The sequence below is a fragment of the Psammomys obesus genome, unplaced genomic scaffold (assembly GCF_907164565.1).
Source record: "Psammomys obesus unplaced genomic scaffold, mPsaObe1.curated_primary_1811, whole genome shotgun sequence".
Lineage (NCBI taxonomy): Eukaryota > Metazoa > Chordata > Mammalia > Rodentia > Muridae > Psammomys > Psammomys obesus.
Window position 1 is genome coordinate 4,060,782 of NW_026590663.1, and position 20,144 is coordinate 4,080,925.

Sequence of the window (20,144 nt, forward strand, 5' to 3'; positions counted from 1 at the left end):
GTTTAAATGGGCATCACCTCTATCTACTACTGTCTATTAAATGTCCCACACGAACCATGTTCGGTACTTATTAAAACTCCTACTGACTCTAGGATCACTCCAGTCTGGAAGACCTCAACATTTCTGGTTTGAAAGTCCAGCAATCTGAGCTTGCACTGTTAATGTTCCACACAGAGGCTCTGCACCACACAGGCTTCACAGCAGGCACTGAGCAGCCAACAGGTCTCCCAGGAAACACGCTACAGAATTCTTTTACTCACCCTGTTTACTTCATGGCATATGCTGCCTCTCAGGGCACGCAGGGATACCTCAACCATTACCCAGCACTGTTGTGCACGCTTGGCTTAGACTCAACAGTTAAAATTTTAAACTTGTTTTAATGTCTTAATAAACAAATAAGACACACTATTTTACACTCTTTGGGTCAAATTAATTTTATTATGCTCCTTGATGAATTGCCACCAGTGCAACATCTTATTTACTACACATTTCAAAAAAAATTCACATACTAAGCAGAATTTCAGTTGATAAATGGAACTGAATGATTGAAAATCTTTATGAATTTCATAATACAATATGTGGCTAGCTGAAATTGTCTATCACATAGCATTTAGATATAAAAGGCCTCATGCTAGTTTGTTAAACGCAAAGGCTACCAGACAAGCGCGTAGCTGGATATACCCACGAGGCTTCCAGATGCTGCACAGGAAGAGTGCCACCCACAGTGCAAGACGGTGGAGGGCTGAGACAAATGCCTGATGCCTTACTCAGTAGAATGGATTTAGTCTTCATGCCTGGACTGAATCCCGCAGCTCCTGTAATTTAGACTTCACACAAAAATAAAAAGCAAAACAACAAAAAGAACCCTTTTCTGTATGAAAAAGAATAAACTCAATTACCTTTGGCAAATAATACAGCCCCCGTATATATCCAACTCAAAGAACTGAGAATCTTCCTAGATAAGCTCCCAGTCAAACATCAAATGACCAAAAGGTAAGGGACATCAGAATTGGCATTATCTCAAAAACATTTTTTGGAATTAAAAATATTTTTATAATGTGAAAAAGAAAAATACAAAAGCCCAATGTTACTTATTTAAAATAATTACTATTTACACAAATTCCTAATTTTATGGGTAGTTGTTCAGCCTCATCCACACCAGTCTCACCGGAGCTCAAGCCACATGAAAATGACAGTAAAGCAGAGAAAGGTTCCTAGCAGCAGAGCGAACTGTTTTTATAGGAAACACAAAATTGAGAATCTTTCCAATGTGCTTTAATTACTCTTGCAAGGAGGGCAACATTCTTTGAATAACTTAACTATCTTACTAGACCATTTAACTGCTTTCAGCGACTAAACCTTTTAAATTATTCCTGACAGTAACTAGATGCACGGTCACTAGAGTTTATGTGATAAACTGGTTAAAATTCAAACCGTATCTTACAGGTCCAGCCTGTCAAGACCATGTCAATACTAGATTTGGTCGGTATACTTCTAGATAGCGTAATTTTTAGTTGGATAGTGCGACTCTAATGAATATACTTGAAGCTACATTCTGCATACAACTCAATGTGAGAAAAATGTTCGTATTTAGATCAGATAATCGTCTACCTAAAATTTATTTAAAGTAGGTAGGTAAGATAATTATTACTGTAAATGTGAACTGGTCACCTTTAGGCAGATTAGTGAATTGTAACGAGGCAAGGAAACCCTAATTTTAACATACCATGTTGTATGTGTAACAACTGTTCAGGCTGTAAAGGCTTATTTTAAAAAAGTCTATCATATCAATTATGTATTTTAAGAAATATGCAATTGGGACCATCTTAAGAAAAATATAACTCTACACCTGATATTTGACAAAAACCTTGAGAAACCATCAAAGTAAAAACATATAGTATATGCAAGACTTAGCATTCATGTATACTTTTGCCAAAAAAAAAAAAAAAATCTGACTTTTACAATTGGTATTTGTGAATACAATAACTATAAAATTTTTATAGTTCCATTCCATTTTATGCATTCCATTTTAGCCTTGTTCTGATACCACTTTGAGCCAAATACGGGCACGACAACAATCGTTTAGGATGCATGGAACTACATCCAAAAATGTTAACTTAAACTATTTTGAGGACTGATTCCAAGTGTTGAATTCCTTGCTAAAAAGAGCCTGTCACAATTGTCACAGCATTAAGGTAACCTTGGTCATGTACAGGTATGTGAGGGTTCATCAGGGTTCCTGCCTGCAGAGACCTCTGCTTACCTACAGCAGGTAACACTGCTGCTGTTCTTTGCATTAGTATGTCTGTAGTGATGTTAAGCAAAACATATTACTACTATTGAAAACCTGCATTAGTGTAGTGGTGTCTAGAGAATTGTGCAATGTATCCGCTTCAACATTCATGTGTGGCATCATATTCAAAAGGAAGGGGCTAAAGAAACTAAAGTTTACATCACTTGAAAAAGAATGTAGTGCTATACTAAATTTTATTAAGAAAATTTAGGTACAGAAAAAGTAGGGTATGAAAATAGTGTTCTCCTTCTGGCATTCTAACTAAATTACATTAAGGTTTGTGTCAGTCTCACACATAATTAAACTCCCTTGTTGATGGAATGAAAATATTCACAAATCACGTGAGCATCCTGCTGTAAACTTGCACACAGTAACAGGGAGTAGCTTTTTATAAGATTATAACAAACCTTTACAGATTAAATGAGGTATTGCACAGATTAATTTAAAAAAAAAAGCAAAAAAAGGCAACAAAAATATACAGCAAATTGGTAGAACATTTACATGATAATTTTACAGATCAATAGACAGAAAGTAGTGTTTAGTATTTCACCTTAAAAATATATATATAATATATAGATCAGTCTTCCCACTCATCATCATCCTCAAAATCTTCTTCATCATCATCATCTTCATCTTCATCTAAAAATTAACCCAAAACCAAGAGTTAAGCACACATAAATAAAATGGCATAATTTTCGGGTCACTTCTCCAAGTAGCTAACTCCTGAACGATACATTTAATTCTAAAATCTACTTACTACGATAGTTTAAAATTAATCCAATAAAATCATTCTACAGTCTCTAAATGGTGAAAAAGATGAGACCAGAAGATCCAAGATTTGGGTTTTAGCCCCTCAGTACCTATGTGAAAAAGATCTCGGTCAGTCTGAAACTTGGGTTTCTGAACTTAGGGTTCAGATGCTGAGCACTTAGGGTCTACATGCTAAGCACAACTACTTTCATATTCTTTACATAAATTTGCAAAGCAGAACTTAAGTTTTTTTCTCTTCCCACAATCTGCTTTTCTCCCTTGACTCTAGCTGCCCTGTCTTAGTGACATCATCATTCTTTCAGGTGAGCAGGCATGAGTCATTTACGATTTATTTTTCCTCTTCCTCCATCAAGTCTCTGCCTTTCTACCACAGTGCATACCTACTGTCAGGTTTTGCCTCAATTACTGCTGTTCTCCAGTAGATTCACCTTAGGCAGAAGGAGGGATACTCAAACTCTACATTTAAAATGTCACCTTCTTCCTCTTAAAGGTCTCCGAGGCTGCCTACTGCTGCCCGGGAGCACTCTGAGCTCCCTCTGAACCACCACGTGACTTGCGCAGCCCTTCTGCTCTCCTAGGTCTTCCTACTTCTCTGTTTCCACTCACCATCTCTAGCACAATCATTTGCAGTTCCGTCCCTCACTCTCTTTAAACTTTTCCTTCACATTCCAGCATCTGAAGTAGCTCTTTCCTCCTTCTGGCTGTCTCATCACCCAACGAGAAAGCACCTCATGAAAGATGCTTTTCCTGACCATTCTGTGTAACCCTACTCCAGAATCAATAACTGTCTATTCCATTTCCCTTTCCTCATAATTCTACTACCTCAGTTTCTTAGACTGAATTTATATCTTCATACTAGAATACAAGCTCCACAAAGGCTAAAAATTGGTTTGTTATGTATCAGAGGAAAATTGGTTTGTTATGTATCAGAGGATCCACAGCACAGAAGTACTGTTTAGTGGTAGTCAGTCATTACTCTCTGAATGAATTCAGGGTTTGATGTCATCCAATTCTACAAGCTCAGGTCCACATTCTATCAGTTTCTCCATACCTACACCTCACAAAATCTAAGAAGGCCAAGTTTATAAGTGACACTACTGAATACTTATATTTAAAACAACAAAGAACCAGAAAGTACCCAGCATATTACACTAAATATGTAGACCAGATAAACGCACAGAGTATCTTCTCTTCCTCTGTATGACAACGATCCTATAAGGAACTATTTCATTATTAGTATCAGAATCTGAAAAGTAACAGAGGGGAGAGAAAAGCAAAAGAAATCTAATCCCCTCTCTCTAGCATTCCAATTTTTTGTTTGTAAAACAGGGTTTCTCTGGGTAGCACCGGCTGTCCTTGAACTCAGAGATCTGCTGAGCTCTGCCTCCCCAGTGTTAGGATTAACACTAGCATACCACTCAGCATTCCAAGTTTTAAAATAAGGTCTTTTGATCTGGTATTAACTGATTTTTGTGCAGGATGAATGCACTCCTGTGCACGTGCATATTCAGTTTTGCCGGCACCTTTCCGCAGCAGGCTGTCCCTTTTCAAGTGTGCACTTTCTGTCCATCACTGTGTTTATCTCTGAACTCCTCTATTTTTCCTATTGGTCAGGGTGTCCATTTTTGTACCAGTGCACGCTATCTTTGCTACTATAGCTCTCATTAACAGAATACGCAATCTCATGCCTTGTTTAGAGTCCACTTGTCAAAGATTCTATTAGCATTTTCTCCTTCCTTCCTTTCTTTCTTTTCCAAACAGGGTTTCCCTGTGTAGTCTTGGTTAGCCTGAACTAGCTTTGTAGATCAGGCTGGCCTCAAACGCACAGAGATCTATCTGCCTCCAGAGGCTCTGGGACTAAAGGAATGTGCTACCATGTCCGGCTGATTCCATTAGCATTTCCCAATATGGGAAATTCATCATTTTTTATCCAGTTTTTCTTCTAGTTTATGTTTGGCTATGGTGTCCTGATACCTATAAAATTTTAGTCAGATCAGCCACTGAAGAAACAATATGATTAAATATGCTGTAAAACTCGTTAACAGTGAGCTGCTCAATTAGCAGTGAAAATGGTAACACAGAAAATTACAAAAACAAACAAACTGCAGAGCTTCAGCTGTCATATGAAAGCATCCCCACTGCCATTTAGATCATTGGAAAATACCTGAGGAATGAATGGCTTTGCTCCTTTTCTGCATCACTTCCATGAGTGCACCCACAATTCCTGAAGTGGGTGCGGGTGTTGGTGGTGTGGACTCTTGGCCATCAGACACCTCGGAGGAAAAAATTATCCAGTTCAATTACAAATCCTTGGCAGAGAATCTCTGTGGCTGCAGGGGGCAGAGTACTTGCCCTGTAAGCATTAGGACCTGAGCTCTGATCTCTAGCCCACATACTGCAAGGTGAGATAGCTTATCTGTAACTGAAGTGCAAGGTGGAGTGTTTTTAGCCTTTAGAAGATGATTAAATAATCTTATTTTCTCGAAGTCAGAGAATCCAAACTTACACACCATCACTGCTGTAAATTCTCAGAGTTGGAATTTCTTTCAATTGTCTAAGGACTCTTATTTTTTATTTCAAATATAAACCTTTAGTGTTTAAGAGTATGCTTCCATTTTCAGAGTTACTTGCTTGGACTTACCATGATTACTGCAACTGCTTCTAAGCAGGGCTACTTTAAATTCCCCTTAGTTTAGTAGGTTCTTTAAAGTATCTTTTATTTAAAGTATGCAACAATTCACCGCAAACATACTGTAAGAATCCATCCATGTGAAATTTAGAATAGACAGAAATAGCACGTTGCAATCAGATCAGTGACTGCTGAGAGGAAGTGTAAGATAACTTTCTATGGTGACAGATATTTTATATTTGATGTTAAGTATGGATTACACACCTACAGATATTCACCCAAAATGTGTACATTTCATTGTACACAGCCATTTAAAAAATTATAAAAAGTTAAAGAATAAGCTTCTAAGGTAGACACCTTATAATGAGCTATGGTAAAAGCCCACAACACTAAAAACGTTCAAAATTAAAAGAAGACATTACTTACAGATTTCAACTGAATGCCCTGTCGTATCTGGTCTAAAAGAGCATCCCTTCCTGAGCAGGACACCGGCCGACTATTCTGCTCCACTTTTTTTAGCTGAGCACCCTCTCTAATTTGATCCAAAAGAGCTGCTTTGTTTCCTGAAGGAGCTGGAACTTGATGGTCACCATCAGAAGGCAGGCCAGGGGGAGGGGGAGGGCCTGGTGGAGGCGGAGGGGGAGGAGGAGGCGGTGGTGCTGTGGACCCTGCCACAGACAGCGGTGGAGGTGGTGGTGGGCCTGCAGGTGCTGAAGAGGGCAGCGCTGGCGGTGGGGGAGGGTACATCCTGTTTGGAGGGGGTGGAGGAACAACAACACCAGGCCTGGAAGGAGGCGGCGGTGGAGGTGCGGCAGTGGGAGCTCTTGAAGGTGGTGGGGGAGGAGCCCCTCTTCCACGGGCAGGCGGGGGAGGAGGACCTGAGCTATGAGGAGGGGGAGGAGGAGGAGGAGGTCCTCCCCTTGAGGGTGGAGGAGGTGGTGGTGCTGAAATAAGAGCAGAGAAAAAAAAATAAAAGCATAAACACATTAATAAAGCAATTTACTTTAACACACACAAACTCAGTACAAAACAAAGAGCAAAGCTCTGCAATCTATTTACAGGTGCTATCTTCCAATTTTATTTGGAAACAAATATTGAGCTTAAAAACAACAAAAAATCTTTATAAATTAAAAACAAAACAAAACAAAAAACCTCCCAAAAAACAAACAACAACAACAACAACAACAAAAAACACCTTCCTGAAGCCTGGCACCATGGTGCATGCCTGTAATTCCAGCACTTGGGGAGGCTAAGGTAGGTGGATCTGAGTTTACAAAATGAGTCCAGGAGAGCCAGGGCTACACAGAGAAACCCTGCCTAAAATAAATAAATAAAATGAAATAAAAAAAAAATTACCTTCCTGCTGTCAATAAACAATACAATCTAGTTATGAGGGCGATAAGAAAAACATGGGGGAATAAATAAGCTGCGCTCCCAAGCCTGGGAGTCCAGAGGCTCTGATCTCCCTCTGGACTGTCGGCATGCACATACACACACAGCTGTGCATGGCATGCACATGAAGGCCGTTACACAAAGGGTAAAAGCCAAGTCAGAGCTCGTTGGCAAAGCTGCCTAACATGCCCTGCGGTTGGTCACCAGCACCCACCCCAACCCCAAAATACTTAGGAAAATACACTTTTTTATTTATATAACAATGTAATTAAACACTGCCTGTAAGCCTTATCTTATATTTTGACTGTAATTACATTTTCATAGTAACTGAGTGACTTCCCTTTAGAATTAAATACATTTAGATTTTGTATAAAATAAACTTAGATACAAATTTTATAGTGTGGCAAGATTAAAATTAACATTAATTAGTTAAACCTAAACATAAAACTTTCTCTTTGAAACGTAAAGTTCCATTGTCTACTTTACATGTCCTTCTACTTTGTAATACAGTGTTTTACATCACCAAAAACTGCTCAGCAGTTCTAGACATGGTATCAAGAGAGGATGGTTGTTTGGTTAAGTGTTCAATTACTTATTTAGAACTGAACTGATTATTAATGACAGATTTTTTATAAACTACAGAATTACACTGACGTTATTAATACAAACTTAGCCCTACCACAATAGCCACACTTCTATCCTTAGTCTCATTAAGTGAGGATGTAAGACATATTAAGAAAAATAGTCAAAAGTACAGATATCAGAATATACTGGGAAATAGTAAATTCTTTAAGGAGTAAATCTTGTATTTCTGGAGACTGATTTTTACCAATGACATAAGCAAATCCATGTAACATTAAGTCCTACATCATTTCTCCATTTGTTTAAAGACTGATCAGAAAAAAGCTGACTTTTAGGGACCGTAGAAGCATACCTAGATACTTAGCTATGTAAAGTGTACAGAGAACTGAGTAACATTATTCAAGCCACTGTTACGAGCATCTGCCTGGCACAAGAGGAAAGGAGCTCTCACACTACTGACACTTCCATTATTTTTAAATATGTATTTATTTTGTTTCATCTACATTAAGTGTTCCACCTGTGTGTACGCAGTACACCATGAGCGCCCATGGAAGCCAGAACTACCGTTACAGCTGTAAGGTGCCATGGGGGAGCTGGGAATCAAACCCGAGTCCTCTGAGTGTTCCTGCCTGCGAGTGTTCTTGCCTGCGAGGTCTGACAGCAAACTTCACTGCTTTTTTTTTTTTTTTTTAAATAATGTATTTCCAATCCTTACTTTGTACTATCTCTATTCTATCGAACACAGAAACACACCACACCACAGGGACAGAGGTGAAAGAATTAGCAGAGAAGAGTAAAGACAGCTGTCACGTGGTTAGGACAGATGCACCAAGATGCTAGGCACTCAGGCACCAGTGTGAGAAACTTTAAGAGTCACCCACAAACACCACAAGGAAATGGCAATTGTTATTTTTCAATTTTTTTTTTAAAAAGTAACGAAGAGGAAAACATGAATGTTACAAAAATAGATACTTTCAATACAGATCCAATATACAATACATATATAAATACCCTTGATTAATCTACAAGAATGTGGAATCTCATAGGAGGGAAAAAAATCCTTGTGTTCATGCACAGAAAAAGGCTGACACATTTGAAAATTATTAATTCAGGCCAGGTGGTGGTGGTGCATGTCTTTAATCCCAGCACTCCTGAGAGAGAGGCAGGCAGATTTTTATGAGTTCGGCCAGCCTGGTCTACAGAGCAAGTTCCAGGACAGCCAAGACTACACAGAGAAACCCTGTCTCAAAAAATCAAAATCAAAACAAAACAAAACCAAAACCCAACAAACAAACAAAAATCTTTTTGGTCAAAACATTAGTTGTTGAAGGCTGGACTTAAGAAGTCTAGCTACTCTAAAATCAACACAGCAAATCATGCAAAATTCAGAGCACTGGTTCAAACGCTGTTCTACATACCGCTCCACTGTGGTGGACCTGAAGAACAGATTGTTACAAGTTAACAGACTAAATACCTACAAGCTACACATAAAGATACGATGGAAATCACACATTTGCCTTTATAAATCTGATCCCATGACTTTATAAAATAAATGACTTAAGATTTAATTCAAGCAAGACAAATTTCATTAACGTCTCCATTAATTTACATGTGTTGTCTCTAGAAAAAAAAATGTTAATTAGAAAAAAATAAGCCGTTAATTTACCTTTTTGCTCTTAATTAAAAAAAATATACATACATATATATATCTGGGCTGGAGAGATGGCTCACTGCTAAGAGCATTAACTGCTAAGAGGAACCCAGCTTAGTTCCTAACCCATGATGGACCAATGTCCTCTTCTGGCTCTGCAAGCACTGCACCAGGCATAACTGACCTCCATAGAGAAGCACATAATATCCAACCCCCATAAACAAATCCATAATTACAAATAAAATCTTCTTTTTAAAAAACATCTTCTTTACCTCGCCCCTCCCCTTGCTAGGCCACAGAGGAGGACATTGCAGCCAGTCCTGAAGATTCCTAATAAACTAGGGTCAGATGGAAGGGGAGGAGGACCTCCCTTAAGTGGACTTGGAAAGGGATAGGGAGGAGATGAGAGAGGGAGGGTGGGATTGTGAAGAAATGAGGGAGGGGGCTACAGCTGGAATACAAAGTAAATAACCTGTGATTAATATTAAAAAACAAAAACAAAAACAAAAACATTTTACATAAAATCATCTTTTGATGTATAATAGGTTCCACACTGAAAAGGTCTGGTTTTTGAAATATAATTTTTTTTTTTTTTTAAATTTGACATTTGGTGCCAACATAATTTTCAAAGTCTGTGACTTTGTTTTTAGGGTAACTCAATTTAAGGAAAAGCCTTGCCCAACTGTCTTTAAGATAGCTATAGCAAAGTTAAACAAAAAAAAGTTCAATTAGTATGATCCACTTTTCTTTAGGCACAAAAAACAACTTGCACACTTACTAACAGAGCTGAACAGCCCTGAGCACCAGTGGCAAGGCAGAGACATCCTCAAGACCTTCCTGTACCTGGACATACCAGTAAACATTGTACAGCTTGTAAAATGACACTGTAGCACAGTATGTTTTAAAATCTACACTATTTCAAGTATAATTTGTCTGCTAGTAAGATAAATTAGCTCCATGCTAGTTTCTATTGAGCTAGCTGCGTAGACAGCAGCAATATGACCTGTTTGCTTCCACCTTAAGCTATAAAGACTGTGAGACGTTACTATGAACATTTTCAATCAAAGATCAAGTGAGAGTCAGCAGTTCAAAGCAGACAAGGGTAAGCTAAATACCCATTTTCAAATGATAGATTCAAGACTTGAACTGGAGCTCTACCTCAGCTACACTGGTGTGAGCACGGAGTAGGGAAACTGGGTTCCAAGTGCGGACAGTGCAAAGTACTGACTGTGACTGCCAAGGTTACCAATCCGCTTTGCCCCCGACTGTCCTAAGTGTTGGGGAGCTACCAAATCACAAAGCCCTATAAACTACCCACATCAAGGTTGCCAAGAGAAAGTATTACACTCTAGCAGAAAGAATTATTTCAAAAATGAAAGATTTTACATAATTTTAATTTATATTCTGAAAACGTTTTTATTACAGATTATATGGTGCCTTTTATACCAATAATAATGTTAAGTTTTTGCCTGCTCCTTAAAATTTTATTTATTTATTTATTTATTTTATATGTGAGCACTCTTTCTGCATATGTGCCTGCATGTCAGAAGAGGGCATCAGATTCAGTATAGATGGTTGTTGTGAGACACCATGTGGTTGCTGGGAATTGAACTCAGGACCTCTGGAGGAACAGGCAGTACTGAGCCATCTCTCCAGCCCGTCATCTCTTTGTTTTAAAGAGAGGGTCTCACTATGTAGTTATCTACGTATCCCTTGAACCCCAAGGAGACTCCTCACAGGAATCTGCCGGCTCGGCCTCTGGAGCGCTAGGATTAAAGGTCAACCTATCACGCCTCGCTCGCTTTTGTTAGTACCAAAATAATGTAGGATGTAGTGACACTGCGTCAAATTTGCCATCCATAAATTTAACATTCTGTTCAAGGAGGGGCGCATAGTTGCCCACCATAAAGCTAATCTTAGAAAATTCAAAAGAAAAAATAGCCACGTGCCAAAATAGACTAAAAGTTACCTTGCCTTCGGAGTTCATTCTTAACAGCTTCTACACCTCCTGTTTTCTCAATAAAGTCATAAATAACTTTTGATGTTTCTCTGTCTTTAAGCTGGGCCTCAGAGATCCCACACATATCAAAAAGATTCTTCAATTCTGGATCCAAATTATTTAGCTACAAAAGATAGGACAACTTCTAAGTAGGCAATTCTGTTCCAACACAAACACGACAAAACTTAAAATTTACTTATGTCCTTCTGAAGTTAAGATTCACAGACTTTTAGAATGGTTATGTAATTTAAATGCTAACACTAAATATTTTTATTAAGAGATACAAACAAGAGATATTCTATTTTATCTCATCTCTTCTATGCCTTCAAAAAGGGCATCCTATTTCTATTTTTATTAACCCACTCAAGACTAGACCTTGTGTTCATCTATTCCAACTTGTCCTAAGTAAGATTTAGCTTTAATCCTGAATTACACAGAAAGTTTGAAAATTTGAGGGCAAAAACCTCTTTGTGCTATCAGTGCTAATCAAATGAGTAATGATAATGCCTCAAAGAATAATCAGTTTAGAAACAAACAGGATAATTCTGTAACAGGATACTCAGAATTTAATTATACTATTTTTTCCAATAATATGATACATATTCTCCTGAAATTATTACTTAAATTATTTTTTTTGCATTCAAAGCACAAAATCAAGGAAAACAAACATTTTGTCTTAAGAGACTTAGCAACTGTGACAGATTACTATGAATTCAAACCTCAGCAGCACTATATACTAGGTTTAAAATGGTTATATAATTTAAAACTGTTTATGAGCTGTAAAATGGTTTTAAAACTATAAATAAAAATCCAAGGATAAGCCATAGCATTCCTATGTATTTGAGCGATAGGAAATACAACTTAAAAATATACTCACGTCAAAACCCGTATTTGGATCCCATCCAACATGTCCAATGTGCCTAATAGAAAAACAGAAAAATTAGAAAAGTAATGCATACAGTGCCTAAATACCTGAAGTCTGTTATATACAGCCCAATTTCTTTTGCTTCTATACATTTCTTGCAGACATCTTCCATTCTATTTATACATCAAAGTGAAAAAACATTATGTTCAACAACTAGTTGAATTTAAAAAAATGACATCTAATTTTTCTTTTCAGATGAGTTGAAAAGTAAACTGCCAGATTCATGGCACAAGCCTGGCTTGGTAGTACACACACACCTGGACACTTGGAATTCTAGGCCAGCTTGGGCAACACAAAAAATCCACAGTGTTTCAAGAAGCAAGTAATATAAACACTACTGAGATATATCTAATTATTAAAATCAGACGATGTGGGTATTTTTTCTGAAAGCCTGCTCCTTCGGAGATCCTTCTCACTTTTTCCTCATCTGTTCTTTCTGTGTACAACAGAAATTTAAAAAACCTGATGAATGTACACATCCTTCCTGCTGTATTTTGAATGTTAAATGTCCCCCAAAGGCTCGTGTATCTGAACACTGTCCCGAGCTGATGATGTCATATGAGAGGCTGCAGACCCTTTATGAGGTGGAGCCTTGCTACAGGAGTTTACCACTGGTGACAAGACTGAGGTTTATAGCCTGGCCCTGCTCTCTCATCCCAAATGCCCAGCTGGTCCAACACTCCTGTAGTAATGCTTCTCCATCAGGATGGCTGACCTCCCCTCTGGAAAAGTAAACCAAAATAAACTTTCCTCAAAGTTGCTTTTTATTGGAATAGTCTACCCCAGCAACAGAAAAGCGATTATTACATAGTACCTCCCAAACCAAAATCAAAAGCATTCTTTACATAAAAGAATGAGGATCAATTTGGGTGTGGTAGTACACACCTGTAATCCCAGGTACTACTCTGTAAATTCAAGGCCAGCCTAGACAATACAGCAAGATCAGTCTTTGTTACTTTTTAAGTGAAGATAGCACAGAAAAAGAGCCTTACTGGAAATTACTTGGTGTTCCAATATCTGCCTTGGTTAATCTTTTCTTTTTAGCTTTTCCTTTCTTCTTTTCTTTGGTGTGGGAGATGTTGTTGACTTGTGAACCATAAAACCTATTTGTTGTGATTTCTGGATTTTTTATGTCAACTGTAGCCATAGGTAGATTGGGACCTACAAAAAGAGCCAAATTTGTATGAGAGACATATAATTTAAGAGAAGTTTGTAGAATAATTTATAATTTGCTGTATTTTATGTAACTTATGCCTACTTATTTTATCTTAAAACTCATGAAATACATTAATGTCTATAAAATTTAATTAACCTGGTCCCTTAAATTTCTTTTTTTTACTGTAATGCTGGTAAAATGATATATACAACACAAAACAACAGTTATAAAGAAAGTGATGAAATCCTTAACCTTGTCTTCTTTGTTTCAACCTTATTTACAAAAAAAACCCCAAAAAACAAAAAACAAACAAACAAAAAACCCTTAAAAAAATGTTTTACTACCACCCTGTCCCCTACCCCAAACTGGAAGAGTCAAGGACCGGTGTATATATATTATATATATATATATATATATATATGTTGGCTACCAGAAGGCACAAGGCTCAAATACTTAAAGTAGAAGAAATTCTAACACTCAGAACTCTTGCAAAGATCTAATGGTAGAAGTACCTAGGGACCTTCAGAGAATGTCAGTAATTTCTTTAGGAGTTATATAAATGATGCCCACACTTGTGTATGATTCACAAAGATTATCTAAAGAAATAAAAGTCTCAGTACAACACATTCAATTTAAAAATTCTTATGAGTTCCCAAACTTAAAGTCAACACGTTTTTTAAACATCCCATTGTAATATGTAATTCTCTGACAAAACCTCTAAGACCAAGTTTCCTTTGAATTCATTACACTAACAACAATTTTCAAAATATATCAAAATATCACTAGTTATAAAGAAGAATCAAAGCTTGAGTCTGGTGAGTTGGTTTGAATGAAAACGGTCCCCACTGGCTTACATGTTTGAATACAAAGGCCTCCAGTTGGTGGAACTGTTTGGGAAGGAGTAGGAGGTGTGGTCATTGGAGAGCTTTGAGGTTTCAGAAGCCCTTGTCATTCCCAGTCAGCTCTCTCTTTGCCTCTTGCTTCTGGATCCAGAAGTAAACTTTCTGCTACTGCTCCAGCACCCTGCTGGCCCACTGGCTGCCATGCTCCTCACCATGATGGTCCTGGACTCTACCTCTCACTCTGTAATCTAAAGTAACTCAAGTTTCCATTTAGTTATAATGAGAACAGAGAACTATACTAAGGTAAGAGTTGAGAAACAGGTGGCAGAGAGGCCTACTGAGGCAGAAAACTAAATTACATTTTAGGAATATATATAACTTCTAAATAAAGTGTCTTTTTAATAGTTACATATTGAAAATGTTGGTATAATGTTCTTTTAAAATGTATATGCCTTACCCTTGTTAATTCAAATGCTGATTTCCCCACCCCCAACTCTCTGGTTTCAATCTGGATATTGCATTGTGATACTCACTCTTGTGTAAACAGGACACAAATAAAGCAACTAGATACAATGTTGTGCAAGGGGAGGAGCCAGAGGACAGGAAAGAGGGGAGGAGCTAGAGAACAGGAAGGGGCAAGAAGGAGGAGGAGCTTGAAGAGAGGAGACGAGGAGAGCAGAGCCAGAGGAGAGAGCTTGGAGGACTTGGAGCATGAACCAGACCTAAGATTTCACAAGAAGCAAGTATAATGTGGGAAATCTAAATGTTAGGAAACTGAGGGCTTGGAGGTTTAGGAGGGAGTAAATATTGCCCAGCATTGTGTTCTAGATTAACTAAAAACCCAGTCTCTGTGTGGTGATTTGGTTAGCTGCTGAGGATTAACAGCAGCGTTACTAGAAGATAAACCCATAGTAAATTTTAATTGCCACCTACAACAGTTACATATTGAAAAGGTTTCATACACTAACACATGAGGACCTGAGAGTGCCAGCAGTCAGAGCAAACCATGGTTAAGGTGTCCACTGCCATCTAGTGGTGACACATCAAAATTCAGTACAAATATGCATCAAAGCTACTGCTCTCCACACCATGGAGAGAGCAAAACTTGCTGTCTTAAAACTCCCATAATGTATCTCATCACTCACTATCATATATGTGATATATCGGTACATTTAAATATTTTTATAAATTGGAAAGTATGAATGCATTGGCAATACTGGCAGCATTTTTCCCTTTAACAACACAACAAAACAAACAAACAAACTTTCCCATTTATTTAATGAAAACAAGTTAGGACTATTAGACCAAAAGGCCAAAACTATATACTCAGGAATTAAAAACCAAGAGTACCTTTAACCCCAGCATTCAGGAGGCAGAGGCAGGAGAATCTCTGTGAGTTCAAGGCCAGCCTGGTCTAGACTGTGAGTTCCAGAACAGTCAGGGCTGTGCAAAGATTCTGTCTTAATAAAACCACCCACCCAACGAACCAAAACCAAGAACAATCCAAGAAAGATAAGAAAATTATGAGCAACTCAGTAGGAATATTAAAATTGTATGTATTCACAGCAATTAGGGGTCTGATGACAACACATGTTGTGCACGCTGAAATAAAATGTTTCCAGAAATTTTAAACTACGGTTCATGAATCTATTATTTTAATATTTCAAGTAATTTTCTACAAAATTAGATGGTACCCCTACAAGGACTTTACAACTAGTATTCAATATAATAACCCCCCTTCCCAAATTAAAATACTGGCACTTATCAGGAAAAACCTCTAAACTGTATTAAAGGTTCACAGATGAACAACCCATGATTCAGCTGGGTTTTTTTTGTTTGTTTGTTTGTTTTTTGTTGCAGCCACATACCACCTTCCTATCTTGAGATGTGTTATTTACTCTGTTTTAGGACTAGGTTTCTCTTTCAAAATCATTTTAACATTACAGTGATTATGCCAACTCTTGAGTCAGGTCACTTGGGAAAGAAGTTTTCCCCAATATTAACAGTGCAAGTTACTTATATATTCCTATTTTTCATCTATTTCAGGGGAGAAAACAGGAGCTACTTCAAAAGACATTGAATAATGCCTGGCAGGTGGTAAATGATAATTAACTGGGCCCTCCTTCATTATTACTGTTATTATTGTTATGATAATTAATTTATTGATCATTATGCTAAGCATTTGATTATCTTTTATATTCCACAGCAGCTATTATTAGTAATATTCCTATGCAAAAGGCAAACTGTGTCAAACTTTGGTACAGAGTAAACAATACTGAAGGCAATTGCCCACTGAAATTTTTAAAAGGTTAAAAAAATAAAATTAATACATCTATCTTTGGTCTATGTTTTGTATCTGGAAAATAGATTTAAGAACAAAATTAAAAGGTAATCTACTTGTATAAAGAACACAGACCTCAATAATCACTAACGGTCATCCTATATTAAGTGTTAAACAAATTTCCCCGAATAATCTAAGTTCTGAAGGAAAGATTTAGGAAGCATTTAAAAAACAGCAGTTAGTCCACTGATAAGGGAGGTCCTCCCCCACTTCCATCTGACCCTAGCCTTTCAGGTCCCATCAGGACTGGCTGGCTGCAAAGTCTTCCTCTGTGGCCTGGTAAGGCTGCTCCCCACTAAGGGTGAGGTGATCAAAGAGCCAGGTATTGAGTTTATGTCAGAGACAGTCCCTGTTCCCCTTACTAGGACACCCACTTGGGAGACTGATGCAGCCTGGGCTATATCTGTGCAGGGGTTCTAGGTTATCTCCATGAATGCTCCTTGGTTGGAGTATCAGTCTCAAAAAACAAAAACAAAAAAACAACAACACACACACAAAACTCCTGGGCCCAGATTTTTTAGTTCCGTTGCTCTCCTTGTGGCGCTCCTGTCCCCTCCAGGTCTTTCATCTCCCCCTTCTTTCATAAGATTCCTGAGCAATAGGATTTTACTTTTAAGGTTCACATTAAAATGTAATGAAAGCAATGGAGCCTATCTCCAGAGAAAAAAACATGGAGCATGATGATGCAGAGAAGAATAATTATCATCACATTTAAGAGTTCACTGCCAAACTCAAGCAGGCTATATGCAACTACAGTTAATACTAAACACACTTTCACAAGTAAATGTTCATTTAACAAAGTGTGTTACATAATACATGACAAATATTAAATATTATGTTGTGAAGTGTTTTAAAATGGAAAAAAAAAACTTGAAAAGAAATAAACACATATACCAAATAAATGCAATATCTTTAAGAATGCCCTAAGAGCATGCAGTTTCTAAACAATGAATTTGGGAAAAGAAAACAGAATAATTCCCACATTCACACTATGCTTTCACTTTATGAGAGGAAACAAATTAAGAACAGTAAATTTCTAAGTTTTGCCTATCATTCTATAAGATGAAAATAAGAACTTAGACTATCGTATTCGATCATAACTGTTAAGTATTAATTCATGCTATACATTTCTACAATAATTAAACTATAATTTGAGACTTTATTTATTTATTTTTGGTCAATAATCACCAAAAGCTTACCATTTTGACCATCTCGTCTTTTTTCTGTTAGAATAAAAAAAAAACAGCATTAATTATACACAAAATACATTTTAAAAACAGACTATATACCTAATGAAAAGAAAATCTTTGTAACAGACTTTATCTAAACCCTTACTTTTGAGGTGATGTGCAGCTGTTTAAGGAATCTTTCTGAAAATCAGAAATAATGTAGATATCCAAGTAAAAGAAAAACCGCATTCAAAAGCTTAAGCTCAGTGCGGGGATGCCATGAGGACTGGAGAGGAGTGCACGGGGAAGCCAGTCAACACCGCAGGGGCTCATCATGCTGGTGCTCGGGTGGAAGGCTGTGAGCCGCAGTTTACTTAGCACGTACAGAAAGCTTTCCGGTGGGAGGACAAGTGACATGAAAAGTCTACACTCCACGTCTAGTCTCAGTGTTGTGTGCAAAGAGACAACAGGGGAAGAAATGGACAGCAGGCTGGGAAACTAGTGATAGGTGGGTATTAGCTGTGAAGCCAATGACAGCCAAGCTACAATGTACATACAGAACCACACAGGGTAGGTATAGAGCAAGGGACTAGAGGGAACAGCGATCTCATTAGGAAAGGAAAATAAAATAAATTTTTATGAGTGGGATTTTCTAGGAGGATCAAGTGGGAATAGGAAGGGTAGTGTAGTGGGAGGGAACATGGAGAGAGACAGCTGAAACGGAGGGACTTTGAGGGGTATACATGTACATACATATACATGTATACATAATACATACATACATATACATATGAGCTCTAAAATGATATAGCCAAATAATGAAGAAAACAGAGATCCTCATCCCCCCCCCCCAAAAAAAAAGTACACTTCAACAATTTTTTTGTTTGTTGGAGGCAGGATCTTGATAGACAGCACTGGCTGACCCAGAAATTGCTATGTAGGCCAGGCTGGCCAAAATTCATGGACAATTACCCTGCATCTGCCTCTCAAGAGCCAAGGTTACAGGCATGCACCACCATGACTGGCTGTGTTTAAAGACTTTTAAACAATTATAATCTTTACATATTTTTCTAACTTTTTCGAAATTTTAAGAGAAATATCAATGACTAATGTAGTAAAATAATTAGCTTATAAATAATAACAAGCCTTATCAGTAAGATTCAATTGGTAGACAAATTAAAAATCCTACCAACGGGAAACAAAGATATAATATTCCATCTCATGATCAAATGAAGCAATAATTTGATCATTTAAGGAAAGCTGTTTCTATACTGTGACTCTTTATTTTCATAGTGACATCTCTGCATGCAGAATGGTGTTTACTTAAATATAAACTCTACTGAGATGAATAAGAGGTTTAAAATGCAAGTTTTAAGAGCAAACTTGGAAAACATATATCCTTGGTTGGAAGGCACTTAAGTTAAAAAAAAAAAAAAAAAAGCAGGTTGAACAGGACAGAATCGGAGGCTCCTGCGCGACACTTGCTGATCGTATTAACAGAACAGTGTGTTTGCTGTGCGGCCATGTCTCAGTATCACTGGCCTGCTCACACTACAATGTGCCGTGCTCAAGTCTTTTATACACTGAAAACCATGCAAGCTGCTGAACTGCAAGTACAGTACTCAAGACGACTAATCTAAAACTGTATCATAAAACTACTTCAAACATGGACCCAGCAAGACTAAAGAGAAAGCCTGAGAGAGTGTGAGGTAAGGGCTACAAATGGCAAGCAGTGAAGGAGAGAAAACAGATTAATCTACTGGTACAAGCTAGACCCGTGTGACTAAGGTAACAGAGGAGACAGGGTTTGACTTGGTACGAGAGCTAGAAACAGTTAACAACATGGCTGTATCCCTAAGGCCATGTTCTCTGTGTGGCTGAAATCCTTTACCTAAAGTTTAGACAGCCACTATATGCAGAATTCCTATCCTAGGTAAAACGCATCCTGAACTTACCTATGGGTTTCAAATAAATTACTTTTAACAAGTGCTTTTGATTTTTTCACATCAAAATGCCATTTATTCTGCTAAAGGTTTTCCCAAAGCTCTACTAGATGACCATCATAAAATGTCACTAAAACCAACACTGAAGGCCCGAGAGAAGATTCAGGGATGCTGTGCTTGCGTGGCAAGTGTGAGGATTCCAGAATTCATGAAAAAGCTTTGCAGATGGCAGAGACAGGGGAGCCCCAGAATAAGAAGGCTAGCTGGACTTACCAGCTCAAGGTTTAGCCAGAGGCCCTGACTAATGAAGGAGAAAGTGATCAAGGAAAAAACTCAAAGATACCATTTCCATGCCTCTATATACCAGGTGCACCTGAGCACAAATATGCAGACAGACAGACCAGACACACACACACACACACACACACACACACACACACACACACACACA

At 37.8% G+C, this 20,144-nt stretch overlaps 1 protein-coding gene across 1 annotated transcript in view; it reads right to left on the minus strand.

Annotated features, from left to right (window-relative positions):
- Positions 1–418: 418 nt before the first annotated feature.
- Wasl (WASP like actin nucleation promoting factor) overlaps positions 419–20,144 on the minus strand; it is a 49,891-nt gene continuing 30,165 nt past the window's right edge. Inside the window, exons 5-11 of the mRNA XM_055608128.1 lie at positions 17,781–17,804; positions 13,235–13,403; positions 12,195–12,237; positions 11,288–11,441; positions 6,120–6,637; positions 5,229–5,337; positions 419–2,932 (exon numbers count right to left, since the gene is read on the minus strand). Of these exons, the coding sequence (XP_055464103.1) occupies positions 2,871–2,932; positions 5,229–5,337; positions 6,120–6,637; positions 11,288–11,441; positions 12,195–12,237; positions 13,235–13,403; positions 17,781–17,804 (1,079 nt within the window). The 3' untranslated portion in view covers positions 419–2,870. The remainder of the gene's footprint in view (positions 2,933–5,228; positions 5,338–6,119; positions 6,638–11,287; positions 11,442–12,194; positions 12,238–13,234; positions 13,404–17,780; positions 17,805–20,144) is intronic.